The 13,621-nt window shown below is 37.5% G+C and overlaps 1 protein-coding gene across 23 annotated transcripts in view; it reads left to right on the top strand.

The window, feature by feature from the left end:
• The window catches only part of kcnma1a (potassium large conductance calcium-activated channel, subfamily M, alpha member 1a), a 174,463-nt gene that overhangs the window by 88,868 nt on the left and 71,974 nt on the right, over nucleotides 1-13,621 (top strand). For all 23 annotated transcript variants that reach the window (XM_036215390.1, XM_024296601.2, XM_036215391.1 and 20 more), the window contains exons 4-5: nucleotides 7,972-8,065; nucleotides 8,574-8,685. In XM_036215390.1, the coding sequence (XP_036071283.1) occupies nucleotides 7,972-8,065; nucleotides 8,574-8,685 (206 nt within the window). The remainder of the gene's footprint in view (nucleotides 1-7,971; nucleotides 8,066-8,573; nucleotides 8,686-13,621) is intronic.

The following is a 13,621-nucleotide window of genomic DNA, read 5'->3' as shown; positions in this document are numbered from 1 at the left end:
AACAAATGCCCAATAATTCATATCAGCAGTTTCCTGTATACATCTTTTCCTCCCTCCGTCTATTGTTTATGTTTTAGTCCTACACGTCTCTCCCAGTTGTTTTTTTAACGACTGACTCATTCACTCGTGAAATGTCAGTAGCACATTTATAACGATCATCTGCGTTGTGTCACAACAAACTTTTTATCATCGGGGAGCTTCTGACACGCTGACTTCCAGATGGCTGCTTAAACCCAAACATCTGGAAAGTCATCCGCAAAAGGACAGACACGGTCGTTGAGTGAACTTCCTGTTTATTAATGTCAGCCTCCATCCCAGGAAAGCCAAAAAGACAGAAAACATCTCCTTAATAAGAAGGAACAACTTTTGACTAAAGAAATGCTTTGTTAAATTAGACTATGGTCACATATGCTAAAAGGCTACAGCACCGCGACCTAAATGCAAGTTTTCATAAAAGTCGGCAGGTGGGATTTGTGATCGGGAAGTGGGAGTGGCATTTTTACACGCATCGCGGTGGCAGCTGAGGTATTGAGAAAAAATGAAAGGTTTATGACTACCGGACCATTTTTTGACATCGGTCAGTGGCTGCCCGGGCACATTTGAAGGTCACAATTGATTGAAAGGAGGGTCTCCAAGGTCCCCATAATAGTCTGATGATCGGCCGATTTCTGAATGCCACCATTTAACCACCCCATTCACGCATCCACACACTGGTGGTGGCTCCACGGGCTCCAGCCTTCCACCAGAAGCGATCATAGTGTTATTCAGCCTGGTAATGACGGATTGCGGTTGATGCTGAGAAGAATACGAAAAAGACAGAATCCTGCGCTTTCTTAGGAGGCATGACATTTGTAAATTGTCAAGTGTTTGCTCAAAATCTGAGTTGCGAATGACCAGTGCTTTATTTATACCCCGGGTTGAGCCCAGTAGTAGTTGATATGAATGGCCGCTGTCTACACATCGTCCTATCAGGGCTTCTGTTGGCCAGCAAGCTGTCGCTCAATTTCGTAATGCCATCATTCCCTACATCTGAAGGCCCCATGACTGCTATAATAAACTATAAAGATCAACATTTCAATTACTTAACCACAAAGCTAACCGTTTATTATGCTGTCATTGTTATTTTTATGTTTTTGATCAATAAATTAGATAAACTTGTGATTTAAAAGCTGTCATAATGATTACAGACCACTTTTAAAAAAGGTACAAGTAGTTAACTCTAGTATTAGTGGTAGAAAGTAATGCTTAAACCTTTTTCAATTGAAACATTTTTCATTTTGCTTTAAAATGAAACAAATTTGTGCCTTATTCTTTAGAAAAGATTTGTTATTATGTTAATGTTACTAATATGATAAATATAAATAAATATCTTTTTTACATAAATAAAGCCACATAGAATGATTTCAATGTAGTGAATGCTACTGTGATGTCAGCTGTGATTAAAAAAAATGAATAAAACTATACACAGTTTATTTTATCGTTGTTGATGCATCTTAGCTAATTTTTTGTAAAATTAACAAAAATTATATTTAGCACTAACTAAGTGACTGTTACTGTACTTTCTTATGATCATAAGGCTTCAATCATTGAATTTGGTCAAAAAATAGACAGTTCACCTTATATTTCAATGCAATGACCTCAAATAGATTTTTTGTGGCACACTTTGCTCAAAGTATTCGACTTTAGCAAGCCGCAAAGCTGTATCGCTCCTCCTGGCTGAGTGGTACATACCGTGCTTCAATTGTGAATGAGTTAAAGACGGTTTGTCTTTTACTTTTAAAAAATAAAAACATTCTATTTTTCTTCCACTAAAGGAGGGGTCAAAGAGTCATATGAGGCTCTGGAGCCTCAGGTCGTAGACTCCGTCCTACAGACAAAAGTTTCAATTGAGTAAATATTTTTTTAAATAAATTTATGGGTTTATTTCTGATAGTAAAGCTCTTTTTTTTGGTAAAATCGGCACAATTGTTTATATTTCTTTGTTGGAGGTCTTAGCATTCACACATAGTAGGGAATTTCTGTGATTACTATGTCTACTATTCTCTTAAAATAATTTATCACGTAAAGCTGTGGAGTAAATTCCTGATGCCTTTTCATTTTTTCCTCTTCCTCCAGTGAAGCTGTCTTTTTTTAGCCTCATTTAATGAAGTGTAGTTGCTTCAGCAGTGTGCTATTTTCATTCACAGACTGCTGCAGACCAAAGCAGTAGAATGCTTGTAGCAGGAGGTGAGTCATTTGCATTTACATGAAAATTTGAGTCATCTATTTTTAGCCTCTCTGAAGAGCTTATATTTGTCCATTATCCTCGAAGGCACTTAAGGGTTTCTTGGTTTAGCCTTGATTGGAAGCAATCTTTTAATACAATAATTTCAGATTGAAGTTTCCTTTTTTTTTGACGACTGTGCTCATATATGCACCACACTCATGCAGGCTTTTTGAGGTGTTTGCACACTAAATATTGAGATGTTGGGCGTGTTATAACACATGATGCTCAGAGATTCGCTGGAGCGGGAAGACATTTATGCGGCAAGAAGAACGACACAGATTTGGTGTGTGCTGCTTGGTGATTGTGAGCATTAGTCAAGCAATTAACAGTCACTCAAGTGGGCAGTGGAGCATTGTTTTTGTTTTCTCACGGGACAACCTTGCTGTTGCTCCTGCACTTATCCAAGGTCATGCGTCAAAAGGAGTTGCCGTGCAGACTAACTGAAGGTGTTTTATGCTCAGTTATCTTACAACAGAAACGATTAACAATGTGATTACATTTCCCTTCGATGTGATTCTGCGATCATTGAAGGTCGGGGAGAGGAAACACTTTTGTTTTTTGAGATAATATCTCTCGCTGCTGTTATCTGTAGATCATTATTTTCCTGCTGGATGTGTTCAGGCCTGCTTGTTTGATCTCTCTCCGCGCATGCAGACACTTTCCAAAAAGTAAAATATCTCAAAAAGGCGTAATAATTTACATAATCCCATAAAATAAAATAAAAAACTTTCATAAAATATAGATTCAAGGCCCACTGTTTAATTGATTTTAAAAATGCATTTGTTTATTTTGCATTAATAGCATATTTGTCATTTGGCTGCAGGGCAGCATTTGTAATCGGGAGGCAGAAACTACATTTTTATGTGCCACCAAAGAAATAGTTATAATTTTATTGCAGCCGGGAGATTTTTTTTAATGAAAGTTGACATAGGCCAGTGGCTGGCCAGACACATTTGGAGGTTGCATGGTGACAGTCCAGTAAAAGGTTGAAGATGACACCATTACGAAATCAGGCGAAAGATGGGTGGCTACAGGGCATGGCAACCGGAATCACAGGCGGGCTGCAACTCTAAATGGACAATGTGAAAATGTCTCTGCAAATTAGCTGTCCATATCAAGTGCTATCCGCCGCCACCCACCTGGAACCTTAAAAGTACATAAAAAGTGTGCCAGTCTGCACGCCTGACTGCTGCCTGTCTGCCACCTGACTGCTACCTGAGTACTGCCTGACCGCCGCCTGACTGCCACCTTAATGCTGCCTGATTGCCGCCTGACTGCTTCCTGACTGCCGCCTGACTGCTACCTGACCGCTGCCTGACCGCCGCCTGACTGCCACCTTAATGCTGCCTGACTGCCGCCTGTCTGCCGCCTGACTGCTGCCTGATTGCTGCCTGACTGCTTCCTGACTGCCACCTGACTTCTGACTGACTGCTGCCTGACTGCTGCCTGAATGCTGCCTGACTGCCGCCTAACTGCTACCTCACGGCTGCCTGACTGCCGCCTTTCTGCTACCTGATCGCTGCCTGACTCCTGCCTGTCTGTCGCCTGACTGCCGCCTGACTGCTACCTGACCTTTACCTGACCGCCGCCTGACTGCCGCCTAACTGCTTCCTAACTGCTGCCTAACTGCTGCCTAACTGCTGCCTGACTGCTGCCTGACTCCTGCCTGTCTGTCGCCTGACTGCTGCCTAACTGCTGCCTAACCGCTGCCTGACTGCTGCCTGACTGCCACCTAACTGCTGCCTGACTGCTGCCTGACTGCTGCCTGACTGCCACCTAACTGCTGCCTGACTGCTGCCTGACTGCCACCTAACTGCTGCCTGACTGCTACTTAACTGCTGCCTGACTGCCATCTAAGTGCTGCCTGACTGCCACCAACTACATAATCACGACCACGCCAATGATTTTCAAACAAACTGGGCAGTGGCATGAAATTTTGAAGATTCTGCAGATGGCTCCCCATTGCACAGTTCATAACCATAGCATGAGGGCTTCAGTTTAGAGCTTTTGAACATTTACATAAATTTAGCTGAAAATGCACATATTTTTAAAAGGCAACTGTTTCAAGAGTTTGTTGTCTGTTTTAATTAACTATTAAGTTCCAACTTTTACCATTTTTTTTACACAGAAATTGCTCATTTTACAGTGGGAAAACAAGGATTTAATTTATTTACAGTATGTGAGCAAAAAATATATATCATTTGCCTTTCCCCAAAATATTTAACTTTTCCTTATTAAATATAATTTGATAACTAAATAAATGATTAAAAAAAAATCTTTTAATTGGAGCAAACATTTAAAACTGGAATGTTTGAACATTTGTTAGCAGACAAAAAAAACTTTTAGTTTAGTATTATATAAACAAAGTGTCTTAGCTTTTTTTCCACATTCCAGAAACAAAAATATTTTTTTCCATATTAGTCAGAGGAAATATGGTTCATTACTAAGCTGTTATATTCAGCAGCAGCTCTGCAGTAACAAACGACCGTACACGCCAACAAGCTGAAGAGCTGAGCTCACGATTCACGTTTTGATCGGCAGTTCTCAGAATTTGGTTTGTCTCAGTAAGATCCTGAACACAACACTGAACATCAAACAGACTAATAGAATTGTCTAAAACCAGAACCCAGTTTAGCCCAAGCGATGTCTTATAAATAAGAATTGATACTCGGTCGGTGAACAGCGCTGTTGTGTGCCGACCGTTTCTCTGTAAATGACTGAGATTGCTGCGAGTCACGTGACTGAAAATGCGCTGTTGTTCAGAATTAGGACAGAGCCTGGCCTGGGGGGGAAATGCCACAATGACCACTCCAAATGGTGTCTTGGGTATGCACCATCTGCGTGTTTGTGTAGATACGGGTATTTATACTTTCCTTATGTTCATGTGGGGTTTTGTATTTGTGTGTGCGTGTGGAGGAAGTGACTGAAGGATGTCACTGAAACAAGAAGAAATGACATTGGAGTGTAGATGGTGTCATCACTAAGTTTGTTGCTATTTTTATAGAAAACATTTGTATCTGTGATTCATTCTAAGGTCTTTAGAAGCTTCTGTCTGTTTTCCCAACAAACCTTAAATAAAAATGTGTTAAATTCCTGAAGAAAAAATAAAAGTGCATGACACTTTTCTAAAATATATATATTTTTTAACTGCTCATCCTTGACTCATTATAAACATTGCTGCATAATGTCAGAGTTTTACATCATCCTAAAGATCATGTCTGTCCTTGGGCTTTTGTCCTCAAGAAAGGCTATAATTATGAATTAAAAGTTGTGTTTTCTTCCTTAAGCAATTTGTCCTCTGCGTGTGCACTCAACCATTATGGTAAAGTGTTATGCGATGTTAAGAAAATAAGGTTTTGCTTCTCTTTGAAAAAAATAAAACCTCTCACACTAGAACTTTAAAGCTTACATGTGTCCATGGTGCTTTCCACTGTTAAATATCTGTGTTTCCTTATAGTAAAATATACTCTGGACCCATGATCAGCTGAATGCACCACCTGTTATTGCTTTTGTTGGAGACATTCTCTCCCTAATGGTTAATCATTACCCTGCAAATAAGATGATTGATTATATGACAGGGCTGACTGATTGCAACTCGTTTATCATCAGCAAAGCAGAATTTACAAAGCAGGACTGTCCGAGCGATTGCCAACTTCATGCGCCATGAATGAGAGAAAAAAAAATCAACTGGAATATGAGGATCAGACACTCAATAATTCATCCACGCTCAAAGTGCCATCACATCAAAGCGGCTAGGAATTTTATTTTAAGAGAGATTTTTGTGTGACTGACTGGAGCTTTCATCTCGATCCAAGACCCCATGTGTGTCAGTGGAGAACATGTACCGAATTATTTTTTTATTTTTTTCACTTTTAGCAGTTTTGCAGATTAATCAGATTAAAAGCATTGACCATGTGAAGCTGATTTTTAAATTTATTGTTACTTTTATTGTTGAAAACAGCTGAAGTTCCACTCCAGCCATCTTTTGATCTATTGTAAAAGGAATTAATTAGACTTAATCAGAAAGTTAATTGAAAATACTTGACTTCCTTAGTTAATGTTAAGGACATTTCCCAAAACAAAGCAATACGTGATATGAGCTTGATCTTCAAACACTTTTTTCTTCGAGAAGCTAGCAGTGAAGCTCCCAGCCACGGCTCGTTTATAGTTGTGAGCAAGTTTAGTGATGACCAAGTAATTCTCATTTGATTTAGCGTTCAAACTTTGTGAAGAAACTTCAGGTGAGGAATCTGCATGACATGTTGGAATTGGATCCTGAACGTAAGAAAGGCGCAAGCAGAGAGGGGATATTTGGAAGACGACAGGAGAAAGGGAGAAGACTATTTTTTGGTGGAGGAAAGAAGAAGAAGACAATTTCCTTGTGGAGAAAATGAGAAGACTATTTCCTGGTGGAGAAAAGAATAAGACTATTTCCTGGTGGAGAAAAGGAGCACACTATTTTCTGGTGGAGAAAAGGAGCAGACTATTTTCTGGTGGTGAAAGGGAGCAGACTAGTTCCTTTTGGAGAAAGTTGACTATTTACTGGTGGAAAAAGGGAGTATACTATTTCCTTTTGGAGAAAGGGAGTTGACTATTTCCTGGTGAAGAAAGGTAGCAGACTATTTCCTTTCGGAGAAAGTTGACTATTTCTTGGTGGAGAAAGGGAGACGACTATTTCCTTTTGGGGAAAGGGAGTGACTATTACCTGGTGGAGAAAGGGAGTTGACCATTTCTTGGTGGAGAATGGGAGCAGACTATTTCCTAGTGGAGAAAGTTGACTATCTCTTGGTGAAGAAAGGGGGCAGACTATTTCCTAGTGGAGAAAGGGAGCAGACTATTTCCTTTTGGAGAAAGTTGACTATTGGTGGAGAAAGGGAGCAGACTATTTCCTGATGGAGATAAGGAGCTGACTATCTCTTAGTGGCAAAAAGAAAAGTCTATTTTCTCACGGGGAAAGGGAGTTGACTATTTCCTGGTGGAAAGACCGAGCAATAAATTAGGAGAACAGATTCAAATGTGGATTATTGAGCGAAGGCTGAAAGGTACATGTGAAAATCATTTTTGATACGGAAAATGAATGATGATACTTCAAAGAGAAACAAAACGTTTACAGCCAGTGCTAATCAGAACAATGTTCACATAATTTCAATAAATACTGAAGTGTTCATCTGTTGTCTGAATTTCTTGACCAAAATTCTCTGCAAAGTCAGCGTGTCACCCACGAAAAAAAACATTTTTTCGTATGTGACACACGGACGAGGACAAGGTTGACGTCGTGAAATAGGCTGCACCATCAAGGAGCGAAAGGCGCCTCATAGATCGATTCGTTTTACTTGCGGTTATGAAATTAATTTGCAGATACAATTCATATTAATAATTTAAAAAAAAACCTGTGTCATTTTCTTGACATAGTTTCTGCAGGGTGGCAGGGGTTTGTTGGAAATTTGCCCCTGTTGACGTGGAGAAAGCCCACATCCACTTCCCATCATCCATCTATTTACACTCTCTCCAGCTAACTTACAGCCTCTCAACGAAAAAAAGCTGAATTTTCTTCATACGTCTCCTCCATCATGAGAAAAATGAACACCAAAACACAATTTTATGTTTACTATTTTTCTTACCATAATCATCGTTTTCCATTTTGCAATATTTGATCTAATTTCTCCTAGTAAACTATTTTTTCTTGTCTTCCCTCTGTGTTCTAGTCCTATTGAATCCTGCCAGAGCTTCTACGACGATTTCACGTTGCAGATCGACATGGCCTTCAATGTCTTCTTCCTTCTTTACTTTGGCCTACGGGTAAGCACACATGCACACAAACTTTGCATTATTCACACAAAAGTGTTGGCAATGCTTGACACAGTTTCGATCTCCATTGTGACTAAAACATTTGTTTCAAATTGATTGATCTATTCTTTCCCTCTGCAGGACAGCTAATATTTCTTAGACACTCCCACCTCTGTCATAGTCGCACAACATGCCTTTAACTTAGACCGACACTATAGCAATGATGTTTCTATGATTTCTGTCACACCGTACCAGCAGTGATGCAAACGCAAGCCTGACATTCTGAATGAATGAATAAATAAACCCATAAGCTGCTTACACCGCCATCTATGTGCATGACTCAGCAAGCAGGGTGAAACTCCTCAGTGTTTAGTTTTTTTTTTCCCTCCAAAGTATTGTGTCAGCACTGTCAAAGGAAGACACAGCAGTTTGAATTGTGAGCTGCAGTGGCCTTTCTTGTAGAGAAGAAAGTGAGTTGTCATGTTTTCCTTTTTTTTTTTTTTTCTTTGTTCCCTGACAGTTTATAGCAGCCAATGACAAGCTTTGGTTCTGGCTGGAGGTCAACTCGGTGGTTGACTTCTTCACTGTTCCTCCTGTCTTTGTCTCTGTCTACTTAAACAGAAGCTGGCTGGGTAAGTTTGCATGTATTTAGAACTGTCTCTTAAGGAATCTTGAACTTTAACACTAATAGGAACCATTTGGGTCAGTTTTTTACAGACAAAAACCCAGTGAAAGTCTTTTATAAAGAAAAACACACTTTATTTATGATTTTGTGCTCATTAATCCGTCCATTGACAAAATGTAGCTTTTAAATATTACAAAAACTGTGTTATGTTTAATCATTTTAACTTGGTTACCAAAAAAAGTTCACAGTATACTTTTTAAAGCAAAAATTAATTAATTAAATTACTTTTAGTTTAATTTTTAGGTACGCATTAGAGATAAACTTTACAAGTTCCTAAGTTAAAGTAATGTATACTTGTATTATACTTAGAATTATACCACAAATCAAAATATATTTAGCCTATATTTGTCACTGTTCTTAAATATTTTATGACACAGCAATAAAAGTGAAGTAGAAATAAATTGATTTATTCTGGAATAACATTTCTTCCTTTTTATTATTCATGATTATGTTAAAAAGTTACAGTTGGCCTTCTGCTAGCTTTTGGACTATTTTGGCATTTAATAAGATTGTTATAGACTATTCTGGAATTTAGCTAATATTTCCGCTCTATGCTAGTTCTTTTTGCTGATTTAGGCTTTTTCAGTTTTTTAGGCTATTTTGAAGTTTAGCCTTTATTTTCAGCAACATGGTAGCTGTCTTTGATAACCTAAGTTTTTTTTTCTTTTCAGGCTAATTTGGCATTTAGCTAATATTTTAGCTGGCTATCAGCTTCAGCGTTTTCAGCTATTAGCTTCAGTGATTTCAGCTATCAGCTTCTGTATTTTTTAGCTATCAATTTCAGCATCTTCAGTGGCCAAATCAGCTTACAGCATTCACACTAGCATGATGCTATATATCTAATTCATAACTATGTTAAAAAGTTATTGTTTTAAAGTTTTTTTAAATTTAGTTTTAGTGTGTTCAGTAAATGTTTATCCCGTTCGGCCCGCGACCTAAATGAAGTGTCAAATAAGATCCTCCCACAGAACTAAAATGTAATAAAGACAGGTCAAACATGGCATTGTCTTTGACTTTGTGGAGCTTTCATTCTGTTTCTCATTTTTCTATTGGTGCCTTTGTGATGCATCAAATTATTAAAATTGCATGAGGGAACTTCAAAACTTTATCAAATGTCATGATTTTAGCATATTTTCTACTCTCAAAAACAATTTCTCATCTAATTACAATAAAAGAAAGAACAAAAAAAGAAGAAGATTGATATGAATTACAATGTGGTGCTAATTTTTAAAGTGGATTGCATAATATTACACAATCTAGTTTCTTTATTTCCCTTTTTTCTGTGAATCGCGCTCATCCCTCACTCCCCCCATGTCTCCTTCTTCCTGGGAGGATGTCTCAAAGGCCCTGTTGCTTGGGGCTGCAGTCAGCTCTCCATTATCATGTGAAGTGACAAGGCTGGGTTCCTGTAAGGTTTCTGGGAGCACATCCTCAGCAGAGTGAATGGACTAAAGAAAAGCAAAAGGGGGGGCTGTGGTTTTCCATCTTTGTTTGTGTGGCCGTGATTCCCATTTATTAATTAATGTATTTATTTATTTTGTGTCTGTGAAGGTCGGATGTCTGTAAAAGCTCTTAAGGTGCCAATTTATTCTGCACAGAGAAAAACATGCAAAAAGCATGTGTGATTGCAAGTTCATGCATGAGGAGACTGGAAAACACCCTAACCTGCATTACATAACGACCTACTTTTCCGACTGCGTTCAGAGAGCTGTGACCTGAATTATATTGCAGCATAAAGAGTTTCTTTGTAGGTGTGTTCTTTTTCAGATCCGCTGCCTCTTTGCTAAAATATATATATATCTTTATATGGTGGGCTGCTGATGCTAATTCTGTTTTTTAGTGGAATAGGCTTTCCCAACCTAAAAAATAACTGTGATGGTTCAACCTTTACCAAACTCTTGGATAAATGTGCCATGTTTTAACAATACTCCCAACAGTAAAATAAATAAATAAAATAAAGTAGCAAAAATTCACAGTAGTTTTTTAAATATTATTTTGTTCGACCAATTGAACAAACTATTATTTTGGTAATGCTTTCATATTCTGTATCATATAAAGTATAATAAATTAAACCATAATACTCCACACCCATTTTTCCTTAAAAATAAAATATACTGTATTTTTTGGACTATATGTTGGACCAGAGTATATATGTAAAACGCAGCAGCAAGAAAATACACAATAGACAAGAAAAAAGTCATAAGTAAGTCATACTGGAGTATAAATGAACCTTTTTGGACACATTTATTTAACAAAAAGTGGGATCAAAAACAGACATTTTATTTTGAAAGGCAAGTCATAATAAAGTTAGAATGATCTAGAATGCGTTTTTAGCATATGGTGTTCACACAGGACTGTCGCTCCTCGACACCGTAAATACTCACAGTTGGAAGATGCTTGGTGTGAACTGTTGAAGCGGTGCGATTCTTGCGATTCCTGCTACTTTCACCGCTCTATTCTGAAATGTGAAAGACTTTTGCCAAACCTGAATTGTTTCCTTACCCCTACAGCTTCTCTCTACCCCTACATTTATCACACCGAGATGAGGAAAAAAATGTGTCTTCAAATTTGGACGTTACCGCTCGATGATGTCATCAATTATCACACTCTATTGCTCTTATATTAGATGATCTGACAATGTTATTGTTTACTATTTTTTTACTGTTCAAGCCCTTCAAGTCAGTAGACCAGTGTTACAGTGGATTTACATCAACATGCATCAGATCCCTTCAAAGTAAATCCGCTTGTTTTCTTTCTACAAGAATTTCTTATCCTTTATTACCATTTCAAATGTATTTGTAGCCACAAAAAATAAATAAAAACACATGATTTTTAGTCTACCGAAACAAGCCGTTAATATTTTCTTGCTTATGTAGAAGGAACCTCTTTTGCTTACGTCATGAGGGACGGTGCATTAAATAAGACACGGCCAAGTGAAATAATGGGCTTCTTGTATACATGATGTAACACGTTCCCAACTTATCTGGCATTTGGGCCTTCATGAGGGTGATGAAAGACTATGAAACTGTGGTCTGGCTGCTCTGTGATAGTCTGTGGTGAAAATTTGCATGAAATGTAGATAAAGTTAAAACCATTAAACTGGGACACTTTTTTTTAAGAAGAGAACTAAACATAAATGTGTCACATTTTTATGAAATGTGACGCATTTCGACATTCTTGTAGCAGTATTTTAATTATTAAATGATTAAAAAAAAGACTAAATTATTGTAAGCAAAAAACAATAAAAAATAATTGCATTTAACTTTTTCTTTACTTTCAAGTTTAAGTAAAAAAAATGATTTTATGCATGTTGAAAAACATATAGAGCAGCAAAATAAGAAAAGCATACAAACAATGAAAATCTGAAAGGGAGTGAGAAGAAGAAAAATACTATAAATTCTCATCCCCGTACCTTATATCATTAATATTCCTAAGCCCAGTACGCCCAAAACTTAAAGTTTAGTACACTGGCTAAAAGTACATTATGTTACTATAACACATGTAACTCTGATTTCCAAGATCATAACACAATCTCATTTTAAAGGCATGCATATTTACAAATGCTAGTGTTTTGCTTTGTTTGGTATTTGTACATATTTATTAATAATAATTTCTGCATTTATACCAACACTCTTCTATGTTTCCAATTAAAAAATGTTAGTATTAAAAACGTTAAATTTTTAGAATTAGTTTATTCATGATAACACATAAAAATAATTGTTGGTGTTTATTTATATGCACATTTTTCAATTTTTAAAAAAATCCTGGTCATGTCGAATAGATTCAAAACATTGTGTCTTATCTACTGTATCTTAAAAAATAAAAACGTTTAGTTTACATAAATATATAGTATGGTAACAAAAACGCCCACCGATTTCACCTAAGCTCATGGTATCTGGTCTTGTTCCCGTCCAGGTGTTAAAGGCTAAGTGCTGTAAAGCCTGCGTTATAAAATTAACAGTGTGTAGATCTGCAGTGGGATGTGGTGTACCCTAACAAGCTGGTGATAGCTTTCAGAATGCCAATGGTCTGCTGAAAGTGTCTGTGGGTATTCAGGCCCTGTCAAGGACAAGAATCCTAATGAGCTGCCTCCATCCTGAAATAACACGGCGATTGAGCCTGGAAAATATTCACAATTAGTCGGCGTAAGAGAAAGACGCTACAACCTCATATTTCTTTTAGATTAAAATACATGATTTACTTATATATTGATGACATTTTCTTCCTCTTCAAGTGCTTCTTTGAAGCTTGAAAGAGTCAGAGGACCGAAATATGACGAACGCCATTTCATTATAGCTTCTCAACACACGGATAGACTTGAAGGAGTGCTGGTGGCTATTAAAAATGATCCTAATGGAATGAAATACTTTCCATTTTCTGCAAAAAATATATAAAAAAAAATCCACTATGCCCTCAGTTTCGACCTGCAGAACCGCATGAGGTGACCACTGAGATCCTGTGGAGGTGTTCTAATAAAAAGGCCACTAATGGAGGTTTCATCCTGTGCTGTGCGGGAGAGTCTTTCTCCACTGAGCTTTCCAAGAACCCTGTGCGTAATTCCGCTCATGTTCTCCTTGCCTGTGAGAATTAGGCATTGATTAAGTGGATCAGAACGATGTGTGGCTAATGTACATGAAGAGTTCTTCAGTGGGAAAAAAGGAAGTAATGCCGTTTAACTACTTGAGCTTTCTCTAGAGAGTATAGCTGAGTGAGAGGAGGAGCCACAGATCCTTTCACATCCATGTTTCCACACATGCTGCAGTAGCATTATTATTACCAAACAACACATACATATATACTATATACATATGTACATATGTGTGTGTTTTATATATATATATATATATATATATATATATATATATATATATATAGTATATATA

The sequence above is a fragment of the Oryzias melastigma genome, linkage group LG15 (assembly GCF_002922805.2).
Source record: "Oryzias melastigma strain HK-1 linkage group LG15, ASM292280v2, whole genome shotgun sequence".
Taxonomy (NCBI): domain Eukaryota; kingdom Metazoa; phylum Chordata; class Actinopteri; order Beloniformes; family Adrianichthyidae; genus Oryzias; species Oryzias melastigma.
The sequence above is the reverse complement of the archived record's forward strand: the minus strand, read 5'-3'. Positions and strand labels throughout refer to the sequence as shown.